Here is a 19,977-nt window from a genome sequence, read left to right on the forward strand (position 1 = left end):
TACTATTTAATTACTTTTAAACTTTTTACATATCTGTAAAAAGAACGTAAATTAGCAAACATTAATAAGCAGAAATTTCCATTAATAATAGTGGTGAGGATCAACAATATAAAATACAGATGACAGGTATTCCAGCGCTGCACCTCTAATGAGGCGATGTGAGGCGGCCGCCTCGGGCGGTGGAACGGAGGGGGGCGGCAGCCCAGGTGATTTATTTTATTTATTTATTTTTTATTTTTTTTCTTTGAACCAGTGTCATGTTGATACGTAGACGCCTGACTGCCGAGAGAAGAGGATTGCAGAGGCAGTGGGAGCAGCAGCAGCAAGATTGGTAAGTATAATAACTTTTATTTATTTTATAATAGGCCGCTACCTGCTGGAGTATCTCTGTTGCTGATCAGCAACTTGCGGACGGTAAAATCATTACGGCCGTGTAAGACCAGCCTAAGACCTTTTGTTTGCTCAGGTCAATGGTGAGTGTAAAAAAATACAAGAATGCTTTTTTTCCAGAAAAGAGAAACATCTTATACTTTTTTCAGGCATCATAAGACAACATGACAGAATGAATAGAAATCAAAAGTAAACCGACAACAAATATACCCATTGAAATTAAGGGGTACTTATCAATTTCTTTTTATCTGTTCTTAAACAGCAAACTCCATGTCCAGTGTCCAAGGACTCATGTACATAGCAGATCTATGTGCAGTAACCATGCACCACAGTGCTATACTAAGGTGTCATATTGCTTCTAGGGAAGAATATTGTATCTTAGTAATACAGCATTGACAGAAGATGGCAGTTATTTCCTTTGGATCCATACAAAATTCAACAGAAAAAGCTTCAGAGTGGGATTAGGGGCACACGGAAGAATACCATGCCCCATACAAGCCTGTGTGCCATATCATTAGGTACCTGATCTCTATTCTCGAGACTGGTGTGCATTCCAGAAGTGAGACCGGCATCTATAAAAATATTTATGGCATATCCTGTACATATACCATAATATCGAGACTGGGATTGTCCCTTTAAGACCTAAATTTAATTAAATTACTTTTTAGCCATTTAGGATGTGGGGGGTATGTATATTTAGATAAATCTGGAATTTATTAAATAAAGATTTGTGATGATTCTAAACCACAGATGTGAAACAGTCAAAGCAGCATGGTCAAGTAAAAACACAGAGCAATGTGTGCACCAAGATATAATAAGTAACTTTATTTTTACAAAAATAACACTTCATAAAATTGACATTAGCCATATCTATACAGTGTAAAGCATTCTGAAAATTATAACCAAACATATTTAAAAGTAGACAAATCATTAAAGTCCACATCTGCTAAAAACTATAAAACAGCATTGATATACGGGACGTTGGTTATATTACTCTTATGTTTCTGAACTAAAACATACAGTATGGCAGGTAAAATATTGATCATGGGTACACAAATTTTCTTTGGAATTCCTCATCAATCACACAATTTAAGAAAACTATCAGACTCAATACAACCTATATTTGCAGTACTGTAACCGACAATGAAACTGACTCTAGGTGTACAGTCCCTTTAAAGGGGCTCTATCAGCAAAATCATGCTGATAGAGCCCCACATATGCGTGCATAGCCTTTAATAAAGGCTATTCAGGCACCGTAAATGTTAAATTAAACTACCCCCCCGTTTTAAAATAATAACTTAAAAAAGAATGTGATTTACTTACGGAACGTGCACGTTGGGCGGGCATTCAGGGTGTGTCTTCATCTTCTTCCCCGCCTCTTCTTCCTCCGATGTCTTCGGGTCCCGTCCTCCTCCGGCGCTTGCTCGCGGACACTGATAAAAAAATATAGCCCGGGCGTATGCGCAGTAGCCGTAGTAGAAGCCGCGTGCTACTGCGCATGCGCCCGGGCTATTTTTTTTTTATCAGTGTCCGCGAGCAAGCGCCGGAGGAGGACGGCACCCGAAGACGTCAGAGGAAGAAGAGGCGGGGAAGAAGAAAACGGCGCACCCTGAATGCCCGCCCAGGGTGCACGTTCCGTAAGTAGAGCACATTCTTATATAAGTTATTATTTTAAAACGGGGGGTAGTTTAATTTAACTTTTACAGTGCCTGAATAGCCTTTTTAAAGGCTATGCACGCATATGTGGGGCTCTATCAGCATGATTTTGCTGATAGAGCCCCTTTAAACAGATGGCTATGTATATATAAAATATACACAAACTGTACAAGGAAAATTAATGTATTAATGTTATTTAACCTTTCCTTCCTTTTAAAATCTGCAAAATATAAGAGGATTGGTATTTTTTTCTGTAGAACGTTAGTTATATGCAGCATTTTTTCATTTCTTTTAGGACCAGTGGCCTGTAAATCTGCTCAAGGTTTTCCATGAATTCTAAATAGTCACTGACTTTAAATCCATGAATAGCTTCTTCCTGCATAGAAGTAAAACAAATACAAAGCATAAGCCGCTGACCGCATAAACCAAGCATGACCGCTGCTGGCCCCCTTTTTAGCAGACATATTGGCATTTAGTGAATATTCCCTTCAAGTGCCAAATATGTCAAGCATCTAGTCTCCATTAGACTTACTTTCAGGAAGATTTGTAAATCTTGGGTTTGGGTGTGTTGTAGGATTTCTTGCTGAAGGTGTTTAAATATTGCAATGCACATGTAGATCTGATAATCTACTCCAAGAAGAATACATACTCCTAAATAATGACAGATTTCACTCCAGTCCAAGTAGTTCCAGAAACACTGACTTAGCCAGTGCTGGCAGATCTGTAAAAATACATAGATCAGCAAAGAAATGTAAAATATGGAATTCTGAGATGGGCTTCATATCTCCTCAAGTTTAGAAAGAAAAAAGTGAAAAGTCTGAATTGTGACAAAATATATTTAAAACAATTACATATATACAGACACACATACAATATATGCCGAATTACATATAAGCAGCTACAGGTGCTTTGGCTCTTCTCTGAAATTGTACCCCAATACTGCCCCTGTAGATGTGAATTATATTTTCAGACTCTTTCTATGTCTCTTTTGTATGCAAAACTCACAAATCTAGAAAAAAATTATTATCTCTGCATATTTTCATGATTTTGTGAGCATGGCGATACCAGTCATTTAGTACTATGCGCTGATCTTACCACAGTGGTAATTTTATTTCTCCAGTGGGACTATACAAAGGAAAAATTTGCTGTAAGGCTGCAGTGCTAACCACTGAGCCACCGTTTACAGCAACTAGACTTGACCCCAAGCTTTGAGAAAATTGACAATTGCAGAGTTAAATAAAGCTAAAAAGTGCAATATTAAAGTGATATAATGGCCAAAAATAGTCTTATCCCATGATGTACTAAGAAAAGCAAATATTATTACCTGGGAGGGCGTGAAGCCAGACATCCGAAATGCTGAAAACACAAGTGGTACTTCGGACTTCATCAGCATCTCTATATAATGTGCAGTGTAAAAATATATGGGATGGATTCCAGCTGCTCTTATATCTACAGGTAAGTGTTTCTGAAATGAATGAAGTAGAAATAGAGAGTTGAAGGTGACCCACATCTAGAAGTTTATACAGTAACTGAAAAAATATATTTCATCATGGCATTTTATTAATAGGACAAATATGTGTAACAACTAGGGCTTGCATCTTTCAGTGGCACAGATTTATTCTGCCTAGTACACCAGTTTAGTGGCATACAAGGCATAAAAAGGTCACAATTTTTAAGGATTTTTGTATTTCTTTTGTTATTTACATTTATTTGTTCATTATTATTTTTTTGTAGTTTAGAGTAGTGATTCTGAATCTTTTCAAACAAAGGATCCCCTAGTGAGAAAATGTTTATCAGAGTACCCCCAAAGTAGTGATCATTTCGAGCCTTTGTTAACAATTATGTAATGGTCCCAATCAGTGCCCTTCCTCGTAGCATAATGACCCTCACACTCTGAAGAATGGCCCCTTCATTGCCCACATTTAATAGAATGGCCTTCACAGTATCCCCTCGTAATATAATAGCATCCACATGTAAAATAACAACCCCCATAGTGTCCTGTCTGCAGATAATAAAATGGCCCCCACCCTCAGAGAGATTTATTGTGTGAGTGGTAAGTTGCATTCATTACTTACCCCCAGGGCAGTTAAGGTACCATAGGCCTTGGGCTGTTTAGAAAACATGCCCTCTCCATTCATGCCAAAGATCACCATGTGAAGGCCGGGGTAGGGGGTTTGGGGGGGATGAAGGAAGGGGTAGGGGGGGGGGGGTGACGTAGAGATGAGCGAGTACTGTTCGGATCAGCCGATCCGAACAGCACGCACGCATTGAAATGAATGGACGTAGCCAGCACGCGGGGGGTTAAGCGGCCGACCGGCGTCAAAGCGGAAGTACCAGGTGCTTCCATTCATTTCAATGTGTGCGTGCTGTTCGGATCGGCTGATCCGAACAGTACTCGCTCATCTCTAGGGGTGAGTAGATATAACAAATAGTGTTACTCATTTTCATGTGCTCTGATGCAGCTCTCCATTTTCTATAGGCCCCTTTTGGCCTCCAAAGTGACAACAGGGACTGCTGAGGCCCATTCACAGGCCTCAGAAGTCTCTGACGTCACATAGGAGGCAGGAAAAGGCTAGGGGCCTGCGCAGAGCCCAGGGGATGTGAATACCATTGTTTCATATGTTTACTCATGCTCCCCCCTGGACCTTAAATTAATTATACATGAGGCCCTAAAGAGACCCCACTGTGATGCATATTGCAGGTTGAGAACCACTGGCTTACAGTATAGAGTCTGTGGATGTGATTTCTTTTTTATTATATTTATTTAATCATTATTTTGTATTATCATTATTTATAGTGTTTATTTATTTGAGGTATTTTCAAATTTGAATAGATTATTAATATATTTGATATATTTCCTCATTTATGAGGACGCTCGGGCCTTGTCATACATCAGGTGTACCGTCTATCCACTTGAGGATGTGAAGGCAACCATAGAGGCAAACAAAGAGCAGTACATCGAAGAATGGAGAAACGAATTAAATAACTCCAAGAGACTCACCATGTACCAATCCCTGCAAAGGGACTACACCATGGCCACCTACCTGGAGAAAATACCCCACCCCAAACACAGACAAGCCCTGAGCCGGTACAGACTGAGCGCCCACAACCTAAAGATTGAAACGGGGCGGCACAAGCAGACCTACAAGCCACGGGAGAACAGACTGTGCCAATACTGCAACCAAGGGGCCCTAGAAGAGGAGGCCCACTTCCTACTAAACTGCAACAAATACTCAGCCGTGAGGGCCATCTACTACCAAAGACTCTCTGCTCACATCCCAGACTTCATATCTGCAGACGAGAAGAGGAAACTCTACATCCTACTGGGAGAAGAGGAGTCCACCGTGGAGATCGCTGCCTAATACCTGTTCAGCTGTCACCAAACCAGAGGAAGATGAAATCCCAAAGGACTAGTAAACCCCCACCACCACCCAAAGACCTTTAAGCCCCCCCATCACCCGTCTACCCCACGCCCACCCGTACCCACACGTCCCAAATAAGGACGATGAGACCCCAAGGACACACGAACCCACACACCCCTTACCCACCCCCAATCAATCTTTGCTTTGGCAAAACCAAATGTTTTTCTTCAGTCATGCTAATAAAGCACATTTGTATTTGTATTTGGGAAGACTGGTGTTAGCCAGTAACAGTTTTCATGAATCTATCCCATAAATCTAATCAAAATGGCTGAAGGAAAGTCTGAGAAAAGAATTTAACACAAATGATTAAACTAAGATAACTTCCGAAATTATGTTGCAATCCAAAAAAAAAAAAAAATGCTTTATTCCAACTACTTTATATAATGGCCTCCCAAATCCCCGATGATTAGATTTGTAGAGTGCAACAGGGTGACAGCACCGACTTGTCTCTACTCCTGCTGTAGGTCCATAAGGTAGCATGAAAACAAAACAACAAAATATCAAAAGATCTACCAGATATATCATGCATTATCACTAGGATTACTTACAGAATTATGAAGTCGTGGAATCCAGGTATATGCTGATGGGAGGAGACTGGAGAATTTCTTCAGAAATGTGAATGTTTTTTCTGCATCCCCTGACATTATCAAGAACATAGAAGATGCAAACCAATCATGACCAGGATAGCCTCCTTGTAAATATTCTAATGTAAGAACTGTCAAGGAATATATAGGTTGGATATGGAGTATACTGAAATTGTAAATATTTATTTTGAATTGTAACTATCAGTTATAGTACATCTACCAAATATCACCACTAATGCCCTGGCAAACACGGTCATCCCTAGGAGTGTGCGCTGACCAGTTCATCTGCGTATAGATTGCCCGATGTGTTGTCATTTGGACACAGTAGCCAATCTCCATTTATATAGAAATATGTGTTAGCTAAAAACCTCGCACACAACAATAATGCCTCTTCCCGGCCATGGCTTTGCATATAGTGTAATGACAAATGTCCACAAAATAGAGACCGGGGGATTATTTATTTACAATATTGCTAGTATTTTAGATCCCTCTGTAGTCATTATCTTGGAATTCTTGGACAATATTTACATTCCACGATGTGCAATAGTTGACATTCTTATCAATAGTGAGATACATTCAAGAAATTAGGCAATAATTTATTAATGACAAAGTGATTAAGGCGGCTAGTCCCGGTTCCCAGCTATGTGATATAGCCAAGACCCAGAAGTCATGATGCAGCACTTATGTAAGGCACAGAGCAGGAAGGTGTTAAGGTTTGATAAAAACAGACTGGGCGACAGATTGCTAGCTGTACTCATGCATTTCTATACCTCTACCTACTTCGCTCCATAATCTTAGCACAGACCTAGAATCAGAAGTGTGTATTAGATTGTTGTATTTTAATCTCAAAAGCACCTCTATTTTATAGTTTAAAATGCAATAAATAATTAAATGGCTATGAACTTTCCAACAAATATTGAATAAATCAACAGTACAGACAAGTATATGAAGTCATGTAATACTAACACTATTTCCTTCTTCTTCTCCTTGTTAAACTGACATTCACTCTGAAATCTCTGCTGAATTCCATCTCGGGGCACCAAAATGGAATCTCACTTTATTATGAAATTATAGCTTACCACAGACATCTATTCAGAGGGCAGGGGAATAAGGAAGGAGTCAGAGAAAAGCAGAACACAGCCAAACAAACTTGTGGAGATAATACGTTTTCTATGTTGCTTAAGTGTTTAATTCATGTAAATACTGTTTTGTACTGCTGTACCAATATCCTCCATGATGTGGCTACTTATGAGGGTGAACTACAGATAGACCGAGAAGTAGAATCTCCTTTTCTTTGTGTGTGCTGTGTATGGAAGATGATATAGCAACTAGACTTTTTTTCTGTAGATTGTGAGCCCCATATAGGAATCACAATGTACATTTTTCCCCTATCAATATGTCTTCGGAGTATGGGAGAAAACCCATGCAAACATGGGGAGAACATACAAACTCCTTGCAGATGTTGTTCCTGGCGGGATTCAAACCCAGGACTCCAGCACTGCAAGGCTGCAATGCTAACCACTGAGCCACCGTTTACAGCAACTAGACTTGACCCCAAGCTTTGAGAAAATTGACAATTGCGGAGTTAAATAAAGCTAAAAAGTGCCCTGGAGCCCTTCTTCAAGATATTTCTCAATTAAAGGATACGTAATGGAGAATTTACAGATACTTGCTGTTGTTGTAGGAAATATTCACACTTTTGAAGAAGTTGAGTGAGATCTTGCTCTTTGTTACCACTTATAATACCTAGATGTCTACCATATCTGGACAAACAGACACATTTAATATTATTATTAGGTAATTATTTAGCTTACTTATATAGAGCTTTGTTTGAAGAAGAAAAGAGCATGAGCTTTACAAATGTGCAGAGATCAAGATATGAAAAAAGAAAGAAATTTGGAAACCATAGATCTTAAAAGTGCAAACGACCCAGAGAAGATATTAAATTTCCTTGTGCTAAACAGGTATATGAATCACAAATCATGGTTCTGAGCAGGAACCCTTTTTTTTTTTTTTTTTTTTTTTTTTAATGCTGGCTGCTCTAAAAATATTCACAAAGGTATGAAAGACTAACTGTATATTGTGTGTGCTCTGCTTTTTCAGTGGGGTAGCGATAACCCCTACTGTATAATACACATTTTCAGATGGCCTTTTAGGGAACTCAGGCAACTCTGTTCAGGATATTCAGATTATGGCTAGAATAGTGAACAGTAACTGAGAAAATATCTTGTTCTAACTAACTGGTCCTTGCCTGCATTACATAGACAGTCCACTGATTTTAAAGGGGCCCAGATTAATATTTCATTGACCCTGTGCTGGTGCTCCAAACTGAACACTTTCTGCCAAATCTCTCAGCAGATTTGTTCACTGGGCATCACAGTAGGGCACGTTTTGTGATCATCTTCCTTTTCTAACAAGTAAAGATTGCCCAAACTAGACAACCCCTTATAATGAGTGCTATACATTTGTACAAGTCATCAGGACCTTTAATTGTTACTTATATACAGTATATATAATATAGAGTCAGAGGTAAATAAAGCCATATATATTACCTGATAACAATTTTAACACCCAGTTGCTGAGCTGGTGTAAGACTTTCATATGGTAAATGTGAATCTAGATTTAAAAAAAAGGGATTGAAATTATATTAAATATCCAAATTTAGATATTATGAACCAAATTAATTTGCCCATGCTGCAGCTATGTTGTGTTTTAGTTACGTAGTAATTTTTCAGATGCTTACATATAAAACAAAAAAAAGCAAGTGACTATGAATATTGTATTACTATTTCTAAAGAATTAGCTTTTTTTTTTTTTTTTTTTTAAACTGTAATTTTTATTGAAAGGATTTTTGTAAAATACAATACAACACAAGAGTTGAAAACCTAAAATATATGAACGTGAAGCAATGCATATACCGTCAAATAGACTGGAAATGTATACACATCACAAAAACCTGAGAGTAGAAATGAGGGGGTGGGGGAGGAAGGGAAGGGGAAGGAGTCAGAGACCATTCAAAATACAGTATGCGTCCCAAGATGACCATATAGCCTGGAACGCCTCAACAGTATGGTTAAGTGTGGCTGAATTAGCATTTTTAAATTTATATATTTTGGTGGACATGAATTACTACTTGCACCCATATCTCTCATTTTGCAGAGTGACCTCAATTCATCATTAGCATGCCCATCAAAATTGCCACCAAAACTGGATTCGTGCAATACAGTGACAGTTTATGAAGCTACCACGTCAAGAAATTAGATCAGCTTACCTTTATATTCTGGTAAGACAAAAACGCAGTTGGAAGGAACGTCATACATGTGGGATATATATTTCTCTAATAATTCTCCATACACTACAGGGAGCAAAATAAACACAAGACCGTTGGAATATATGCTTTTTTAAAAATGCTATTCTGCAATAATAAAGTCCTTTAAGAGGAAGGAGCCTCCTAATAATTCAGGCATCTCTTGTGCCCGCGGGGGAATAGATTAAGTAAGACTGGCGTAGGAAACTCCAAGAGAAATAAATTACTCCATAGCCTATATGCTTACCAGTATTTCTATATTAACCTGCAGAACCTGAGAAGCTTTGTATATACTTTACTTATCATTTTATTTAGACTTTAAGTGTGGAAAGTTTTAATTGTGGCTCAAAACTGGAGCTTTGGGTGTAGTCTATGAAAGAAGCCAAGTGAATTGGAATACATGTCGAATAAGTGATGAAACTGAAGAGGGACCAAGTAAGCAACCTATACTCATATATTCCCAGTAAAACATTTTTTTTATGTAGATTATGTGTTAAATTTAAGTTTAGAATAGCTCTTTGGCTCTATGGATTGTGGACAGCTGACTGTTTTGCTGACAGTGCATATAATAACCACTCTGGTTCTCTCCATGCTTTAAACAGGTTATCCAGTTTCTAATATTGATAGCTTATCCCTAGCCGATCAATATTAGGACTGCAGGGATTTGACACCAGATCACTCGCCATAGAAACTGTAGCAACGAGTGTAAGTATTGCAGAACTGTCCCACAAATTTCAATATGACAGCGCTGCAGTAACCATAGTCACAGCTACAGTGTGTACAGCGAGTGAGCAGTGGTCTGTCTCAGTACCAGAGATCTGTACGGATCCCAGGTGTTGAACCTCTGCTGATCTAATGTTAGAAACTGGGTAACCAATAGATCGGATGGCTTGTCACTATATCTTGCATATCCAATCCCCTTGGGTCAGAGTGGTATCTATCAAGGGCTCATATCTCTCCCGCCATACAAGAGGCATGGTAGTAGAGGTGGTTTGTAGTTGGAAGGATCAGTCTGCTAGAAGTAACTGGATTCCATGAATACAAATGTCCTTATATAATAAAGACACACAGCACTCACCAGATCCCCTTAATACTTCAGGCTTGGTTTTCATAGCTTTACAGAATAGCCTTTTGCAATTGTCAAGCCAATTTACTTTTTGGTCTGTGCCTCCAGATGACAGAAACCGCAAGAGTTCATGATCTAGAAAAATAAAAAGCTCACTATTAACATAGTCATTACATCAGTACATGTGTTAGTTTTCATTAGGGTTGAGCGATCGGGATCGGAAAAGATCGGATTTCGATCACCGTTCGAGTAAATTTCACGATCGCGATCGGAATTCCGACCCGATCTTTTCCAGCGGGATCGAGATTGGAGGTTATCTCAAGATCGGCTCAACCCTAAAAGTGACTTTTCCCATAGAGAAGCATTGACTAGGGTTGAGGATCGGGTTCGGAAAGGATCGGATTCCGATCGGCGATCGAGCAAATTTCACGATCGCGATCAGGATCGAGATCGGCTGGAAAATGATCGGAAATCGAATTTTAAAATCGATCTTGAAATCTCAAGATCGGCTTAACCCTAGTTTTCATTCACAGAACATTAAATGGGATCTGCACATTAAAGTGGCTGTTTGACTTTTTTTTTTTATTTATGGCCCTTTTAAACAGAAAAACCACTCTCTCCCTGGGCCTCTGTAATTAGCAATGGCAGCTCTAGTGTTTAGTTCACAGGCTCCCAGGAGGTTTGTGTCAGGAGACCGCTGCGACCAATCTCAAGCTTCAGTGGTCAGCTCTTAACCACAAACAACATGTCATAGCAGACATCATTGAGGCCTGTGACTGGCTCCTGCGGTGACCCAGAATAAACGGGATGTCACTGGTCATGTCAGCCCAGGATACTTGTAAACAGAAGAAAGCAGCAGCTGCTGAAATGGCGACCCAGGGGAAAGGTTTTTTTTTTTTTTTATATTAAATGGCTACTTCAACAGCACTATTGAACAATAAAAAAAATAAGCCAGACAAGCACTTTACAGTCACATTAAAATTGCAAAAACCTTCTGGTGCCTTATGTACATTTTAACTCTTTAAACAGTAACCTTTTATCTCTCTCTGCATTTCCACTTTTACAACTTTTTACATTCGATTTCAGTGTAGCTTTATGAGACTTTGTATTTTGTGGGTACGTAAAACTTTTTGACAGTTTTTGATTACGTTTTGTTTTTGAAAGGTCAGATGGTCAGAAAGCATCAAGTATGGCATCTGAATTTTAATGTTTTTCTCCTCTCCCTGCACATTCAGGAGTACACACCTGCTTTAACCAGTGATTTCTAAATCTATGAGAGTTACAGCCAAGATTCTTGGCTTCAAAACAAGACCAAGACCATGACATTAACCCCTTGGCTCCAGAATTAGAGCTGTATAAATAAGAAGGATGAGCTTCACACTTAAATGATGTTGAATCATTCACCGCAAATTTTAATGGTAGAGTGCAGATTTACATGAAACGCTTTTCGGTCCACTGACCTTCATCAGACTCTACACAAGCAATGCTTTTTGGTTGTCACTATATAATTTTGGACATAGTTCACTCTTCATTGCCTGCTTTACTTATCCTTGACATCCACATTACTCAGATATTTCCTGACTATGTGAACAATTTGTTGGCCGTCACCCTACCAGTTACTACTTATGGCCTTTTGTATATATGTATATAATGATGTATCACTGTTTAATTGTGTACGTATTGTCTTTACACTGTGGTTTTTATTATTTTTGTGTAGAGTCTGATGAAGGTCGGTGGACCGAAAAACGTTTCATGTAAATCTGCACTCTACCATTAAAATTTGTGGTGAATGATTCAACATCATTTAAGTGTGAAGCTCATCCTTCTTATCTGGAAAACGGGTTGGGACCCTTGCTTCTCCTAAAAATTGGGACTACGGCTGTATCCCTTCGTTCATAGAGCTGTATAAAGTTACAGTGTCTCTGACTGTGCTCTACTCGGGGTGAATAGTAATGCACTTAGCTCATGCCGAGTCCTTCTCATTCAAACCTGTAGTTGGGTTAAATTGTAACTAAAGTCTTGGACAACTTTTGATTTTCTGGCAGCATTTGTGTCAATAAAGTATTACAAAATTTATTAACAAGTTATGGCTCCTTTCTGAGAAATCCTGCATTTTTCACTCTCTTTTGCTTCTGTATTGAGAGCATTGTGAGCCGTATATGGGCTGTGTGAAGTGAAATGGCTAATGGCTATATCTCGGGCACTATAAAACTTGGAAACTTGTTTTTGGTGTCCTATGAAACAGCAGAGTAGTTGGAGTAGATCCAGCTGCATATAAGTATTCCAATCTTGACGGTGTTTTCAACCAGTTATAACTCTGGAAATTATGCAGGTAGAGTACCATAGCTGGTAGTAGTACCATATGCAAGTTGGGAATCTCCTCTTTCATAGGACAATAAAAGTTTCTACATTTTATAATAGCCGCGATATAACGGTTTGAAGTGACCCTCCTAACCCTGATTTTCTCTTTATTGCACGCATCCCCGTACACTGTACACAATGAAAAGCAGGGATCAGCTCTAAATACAGAAACAAGGGCAAAAGTGAAAGGACTGCAGGATTTCACAGAACCAAAACGTAGTAATGATACAAAAGCTGCAAAAAGATCAAAAATTGTCTGAAACTTTAGTTATGTTTTAAGTGCTCTAATCTTACAAAATGTTTATCGCTAAGAACAAATATTGTTGGTAGCAAGGAGCAGTAATACTGTTGGCAGACTCCTTAGGGAAGCTTATTTGTCCATGCAGCTACTCACACAGACAAGTCTGTACCCATTATTTCTACTCTCTGCTAACACCTTCATTCAGCAGCAAAATTCTAACACAAAATGTCTTCCAAAGCATAAAGACTAACTTTACATACATTTTCATACCTTAAAAAGTATGTATACGACCCCTTACAGACACTTATCTCCTATCCAAAGGATGGGTACAGTTGTCATATTGCTAAGAGCCTGACTGCTGGGTCCCCCAGCAATCAGAAAAACGAGGGAATGGACAGTCCCCTGCATCCTCCCTGTGAATGAATTGCAAAACCGCTTCGGTGACCAGTGCTCCATTCACTTCTATGGAGCTGTTAGAGATTACAGTCCTGGTAGCCCCATAACAATGAATGGAGTGCTGGTCACACATCTGCACTGGATCTTCATTAACAAGGAAGAAGCAAACAGACTAAGTATCCTGTTCTGATCACTGAGGCTACCAGTAATCTGATTCCTGTGATGTGATACTGTGGATAGGGGTTAAGGGTCTGTAATGGCACATCCCCTTTAAAGGAATGTTTACGTGTAGTCAGACGTTCATTTAAGACCATTGCAGATTCAGTCACACAAAATATCTAAAAAGTGCTTTATAGAGCACTTTTTTGGTATGGCAAAATGATAGGCACCATAACTAAATTCTGACTAACCCCATTATAGACAGTGATATATGACAAGAAATGTGCACACCTTGTTTAGAATCCTCAGTTCCAGTTCCCTCTGGTATATAGCACTTTGGTATTGGGTAGGATGAAAACATTGGGCAAGGATATGGATCATTATTCTGTACAAAAAAAAAAAAACGGGTTTATTAATAAAATTCCAGATGATTAAACTGAAATACATGTAGTAATAATGACAGCATATATTATCTGCATTGCTGCTGCAACACTGTGAACCACCAGAACAGAGAAGCATTCATGTATGAGATCTATCTAAATACATCTGCTTATTCTCTTGTGATATCAAATGATGTTTCAACGTTGTGAACTTATATTTCACTGACAAGTGATTGATCATGAAATGTGATGACATGTGACTTCAGCCATACCTTGACATCAGCCAGAAGTGCTGAAGACAGCAGGGAGTTAAGCTGGAGAATGAGTTAGGGTGCGCTCACACGATGTAAAATTGAGCGTGATCTGGCACGTATACGGCGTGTCAGACTTTGAGCGCTCAAAAAGATCCCATTGATTTCAATGGGAGTTACGAGCGTATACGCCGCATTATTTTGCGCCCGTAAAATTACGGGCGCAAAATAACGCGGCGTATACGCTCGTAACTCCCATTGAAATCAATGGGATCTTTTTGAGCGCTCAAAGTCTGACACGCCGTATACGTGCCAGATCACGCTCAATTTCGTGTGAACGCACCCTAACACTGTTTTTTAAGTTTCCTCTCCTCCCCTGGCCCTCTGCTTTTTATACTCTGGAGTCTGAAGAGACCCCAAAGTGTAAGGATGAAGCCCCACATTGTGGAAACAGCTTTTTTTTTTTTTGCAGATTTTGTTGCGGTTTTTTGAGCCAAAGTCAGGAGTGGATTGAGCAGATGGTAGAAGTATAAGTACGCCTATATATTTCCCATTCCTTTTATAGCCATTCCTAAGTTTGGCTCAAAAAAACGCATCAAAATCTGCAACAAAAGAAGCTGTGTTTCCGCAATGTGGGGCCTTAGCCTAAGAGAAGTTTTGGTTTGGCCATGTTTGGTCCAAACTGCAAATATTGTAATAACCAAATTAAAATAACTGACATGAACAACATCATCATGATTTTGTTAATTTAGGTATCTTGCTTGATGCTCGGTTTCGGTTATTTTTCAATGAATTGCCCAGATCATTGTATTTAAGATGTTCATTTATGGTATGCATGAGCAATTTAGTAAGGGTACTGACAAGTATGCCTTACAAACTTATGAATAATCCATGAATTGTGGTCAGTTCCAATCATGGCCAACCTTTTTAGATCAACAGTCTAAGGCTATCATGGATGATTCAATATCAGGCTACATTTAAGGGGTTTTTCTGGGACTAACAAAATGTGACTAAAGGCAGGAAATGATTGTTACATGAATGAGCAAAGCTGAGAACCTTAAAGTGTGTTTGACCATTTTTACCATTCTTTATATCCGCAGGCTCATACAATACTCCCTGGTTTTCAGTTCCTGGTTGTGAGAGTGTCCGTGCTATTCCAGGCAGTCCCTCTCAGCATCTGCCCACTGCACCTCCTAGCAGGTTTGATTCAAGCCCAGTGCACCCTCTGATGATGTTCAATACTCTTGCTATTTGCTACACATACATACATGGGTATATGTGCATATATATTTACGTATGTATGTCTTATAGAGGGATACGCATGCGTATCTGTATATATATTGACTAAAAATGTAACCACGCATACTGGTTCCACGATACAACACTTCCCAACACATCTCTAAGAATATTTGTTTCAGGATCATAAAATACAATTCTTCAGACTGACAAAAGGAAGGGCTGCTATATTTCTCCTGTACTTTTAGCTTTCATTTCTGGTTTTAGTATTCTTTTAACAATAGCACACAGGTGACAAGACCACTCAGATTGGCATTTCTATCACTACATTTTACTGCCTGCAGTGGGTGCAGTATTTGGATGATGACAGGTGCCCATATCTGGTGCTGAAACAAACCACACTGATTGCTCAGGAATGGTGGGTACCAGAGGAAAAATTCCAAATCTCTTCAATACCCTTAAGATTTGTTGACATGCATTGTTAAAAAAAGATGAATTACTAAGCAACTAAAAGTAGTAGTTATGACATATTCTAACAATCAGTGATTCAGAAAAATACCAAAATGTATATCATCACCTGAAGTACCACTCTAGGAGGTAAAACTCGCTCATGTGGTCCTCCAATTACATTCATCCTCACCAGAATATGATTTCTCTCCACAGACAGACCATCTATAATGATATTCCTGAAATTGCATGTAAATAATGCCAATAAATTCAATCACATAAAGGTACAGTAAGGAATACATATCACTAGAGTAGTTTTTCTGTAGTTATCAGGATTTCTCATAGGCAGCCATATCCTCAGTAACATAATCACAAGGTGGGTACAGGTTAATTTCAGCAACCCCTCTCCTGAAATAATCTGTGCTCCAAGTCTGGCTACTTCCAGAATTCTTCACTGAACTAAATCACTGGTCTAACATATAAATAAAATCTAACTTTTATTAGGTAAAGCCTATAAAATTCAAAGTAAACTCAAAGGGCTAGTTCACACGGGTTTCCGCGTGTACACATTCCATCGCAGCTTTCCGCTCCGGACGGGGCTGAATCAATGGGAGACATTTTTTTAGCAGCATTTTGACGCAGATTCCGCGTCAAAATCCTGACCAATTTGCCCCGCGTGAACTAGTCCAAAAAGTGCACAAAGTGTATTCTAAATATATCCTAAAAGTAAGACTGAAGTATCTGACTTGATTACTGCAATCAGGCCAGCTTGCTACATGATAGTAGTCCTTAATAATTGTCCTCTGACTCACCACTAGAGTCTTAGGAAACGTTTGGACATTGGTAGCAGCAGAATGTGAATAGAGGCTGAGAGTTTATATTGCCCTTATGCATCACAGACTGGCCTGATTGTAGTAACCAAGTCAGGTGTCAGTCTTACTTTTACAATATTTAGAATACACTTTGAGCATTTTTTGAGTTTAGTTTGAATTTTATCATCTTTACCTAATAAAATTAGGTTTTATTTATATGTTAGACCAGTGAATTAGTTCAGTGAAGTTTTCTAAGATACAGGTCTTGGTATCTCTAGTTAGTGAATTTACTTCCAGAATTCCTGACATTGTCCCCATCATATATTTCCACTGTTAGTACACCTCAACCAATGAGCAAACTCTGCTCAAAAACTTTCCCCTCACATGCCCAATGACCACATGTCTCTAGCCAATGTACCCCGCAGTGAAACATTGCTTCAGGCTCATTTATTTTACACTAGCTTTTACCCGCGACTTCGTCTGCGGTGATTTGAGAATTGGGCAGACACAGACGTGTGAAACTGTAAAAGTGCTTTAAAAAGTTTGGTGGGCTAGCAAATGTGATGTGATGTGTTGTATTGTGTATGTCGTGATCCAGACAATGTGATGTGTTGTATTGTATATGTCGTGATCCAGACAATGTGATGTGTTATATAGTGGAAAGCTATATGTAACTGTGAGTGAGTAGAGTGAGGGCGACTCCTGAGGTGACAGTAAGGAGTGTGCAGGCAGGTTGAGGCAGCAAATGCCAGGCAGTTTGTGTGAGTCTATAGTTGGCGCTAGGATTCCTGCTTTTGTGAGTCTCCTGCTAGGAAGCCATGTTGTTTAGTGGCACCAAAAGTAGCCTGTGACTCAATCCTAAGGGAAAACTATGTTTGTGGAAAATTGCACGCAAATACGTCCAGGCGTTTTAGCGTGATTGAGGAACAAACATCCAAACTCACAAACATCCAAACATCCAAGCACACAAACTTTCACACTTATAATATTAGTAGGATCTGGCTATGTAAATAGATCATTATGTTCCTTGTTGATTGACACTGGACTTTGCGGAATCGGCCAGTGTAGTAGAACCCATGTTCAACCTGGATATTATTCCCCGTCACTTACTGTGAACCTGTGGAGGAGTCTGCAGTGTTTTCCCTTTGGGCATTAAAAAGCATTTCGCATACTTTGTATTGGGACTCCAGAAGTAACAGAGCATCTAGGTTACAGCACAAGACATTGAATAATCTGAAAATGAAAGAAAATAAACAATGTTTGCCATATGCATTGTCACTTTTATTAGAGACATTACAATTAAATAGGTTTCAAAGCAGGACACCAGTACAAATACCACCCAGTCTGTACATTGCGATGAGAAATAAGCATAGAGTATGCAAACCAGCTCCTACCCAGGAGGACATGAACTGCTGCTTTAGTGCCACTTATTTGAGGTAGCTAGCCTATATGTCACTTGTGCTATATATAAGGGACTCATCTATGTACGAGTTTTTGTTTATGACAGCTAGCTAGCTATTAGTTTCTATAATCTGGAATCAAAGTGATGGCCATTCTTATAATGATAGCTAGGGCCTTTTCACTTCAGAGTGAAGGCAGGCAAACTGCTGCACTAATGGGGCTGGATCAATTTACCTGGTAGTGTGTCTGGACCCTGCTTTGGTAGTCAGACACTCTAGAGATTTACATCCCCCACTGACTATTCTATATGGTGCCCCCCTGGGGGACAGGGCAAATACTAACTGCATCCCCTTTCATTTAGATCTTAGGGAGTTTTTTTCATAGTTAAAGCAACTGGGATAGAAGTGATATATAAAAGCAGGAGCATTCTTTATATCAGGAGTCTGTTGCTTCAATATCCATCACTCTGCAAGACATGTCATCAGTCTCCCCTCGAGCAGCTGCACTGAACATAGGAGAGCATTTTGTGCGAGACTATCGAGAGTGTATTACAGCGGCCTGGTGGTCAAATTACCCACGGATCGCCTGTGTACGCTCCAGAACAAACTTACACACATTTGCTTTACCAACTATGTGGATGAGTGGATCTTGAACATTGGGAAATACATTGTATATCCATTCCTATACACTGGACCTTTGTGATACTCTGTGGGTATTAGTGGTCTACACCAAGAGTGTATAATTTGGATGTCCGTTTGTTTTTAATACAACTGATTAAAAGTTATATTTTATTATTATTATGCTTCTGAACTTGGGATCCTTTGTCTGTTACTCTTTCTAATTTAGGCACCTTTTCTCACCTTCTATGATATGCCAATAGGTGACACTATAGGCAGCTTTTGACCTCCTAGATGAGAGCTAATTTGCATACCCTTTTACCAGGAAACATTCCCTAATAAATAAATCTCCCTACTTTCAGTCTATACAAGGATAAACAGTATGCCCCTAGATCTAAATGATGTAATAATACTACAACTTTCAACTGTTGCAAGTACCATTAAACACTTGTACACCACTGGTTTGTGACTTTTTTTAGGCCAAAAAGTGGCATAGATTTTTAGTGAATTTTCTACAGTGCCTCTAAAACATGAAATCCTGCAATACACAACAGCACTGTATGGTATCCTATAATCTCCCCTAGACCCATATAAAAGCAGATTCATAACAATATTTCCCCTTACCTTAATCCAAAAATGTGTGACTGATCATAGTTAAATAATGAATTGATTTTAGCAACCGAATTCACAATGACAAGCCGATCAAACACATCCTTGAAGAAGAAAAAGAGACAATAGTGTGTAAACTATTTTGTTGTAGCAGGATTATAACTAAGTCTAAAAATACAATTATAAAAGTTGATATTGATAACTGGAATTTTTCACAACTTGTACTTACAACAAAAGATGAAGGGAATTCACGGAGAGAGTATTCTTCTTTTGATGGCAATTGTTGCTTCCCTAGTAGCTCATAAACGGCATGATAAGATGACAGTAGGTTTAGCAAGGCCAGAAAAGACTAGATTGGGATAAATTCAGAAATCTATAAACTTTGATAGAATGATATACAGTTAAACAGAATTATACATCTCTAAAACAATAGCAAAAAAAATTGTAGATATGCAAAATATAATAGAACTGAAGCAAATAACTGTACAGTATATGAGTATATATGGATGGTTGGCATGCTCTAACATCCAAACAAACTTGACATGTTCCTGCACACATACATGTAAAATACAGTATAACAAACATATAAATTCCTTAGGGAATGCTCTAGGGATACCAACATACAGTAGAGTGACAGACTCG

At 38.9% G+C, this 19,977-nt stretch overlaps 1 protein-coding gene across 1 annotated transcript in view; it reads right to left on the bottom strand.

Moving 5' to 3' along the window:
• Nucleotides 1-2,261: 2,261 nt before the first annotated feature.
• The window catches only part of TBC1D32 (TBC1 domain family member 32), a 52,194-nt gene continuing 34,478 nt past the window's right edge, over nt 2,262-19,977 (bottom strand). Inside the window, exons 22-34 of the mRNA XM_075264593.1 lie at nt 19,565-19,684; nt 19,351-19,439; nt 17,819-17,941; nt 16,027-16,135; nt 13,874-13,967; nt 10,438-10,560; nt 9,324-9,407; nt 8,605-8,668; nt 7,700-7,815; nt 6,017-6,171; nt 3,371-3,511; nt 2,579-2,767; nt 2,262-2,422 (exon numbers count right to left, since the gene is read on the bottom strand). Coding sequence (XP_075120694.1) covers nt 2,312-2,422; nt 2,579-2,767; nt 3,371-3,511; nt 6,017-6,171; nt 7,700-7,815; nt 8,605-8,668; nt 9,324-9,407; nt 10,438-10,560; nt 13,874-13,967; nt 16,027-16,135; nt 17,819-17,941; nt 19,351-19,439; nt 19,565-19,684 — 1,518 coding nt within the window. The 3' untranslated portion in view covers nt 2,262-2,311. The remainder of the gene's footprint in view (nt 2,423-2,578; nt 2,768-3,370; nt 3,512-6,016; nt 6,172-7,699; nt 7,816-8,604; nt 8,669-9,323; nt 9,408-10,437; nt 10,561-13,873; nt 13,968-16,026; nt 16,136-17,818; nt 17,942-19,350; nt 19,440-19,564; nt 19,685-19,977) is intronic.

The sequence above is a fragment of the Leptodactylus fuscus genome, chromosome 2 (assembly GCF_031893055.1).
Source record: "Leptodactylus fuscus isolate aLepFus1 chromosome 2, aLepFus1.hap2, whole genome shotgun sequence".
Taxonomy (NCBI): domain Eukaryota; kingdom Metazoa; phylum Chordata; class Amphibia; order Anura; family Leptodactylidae; genus Leptodactylus; species Leptodactylus fuscus.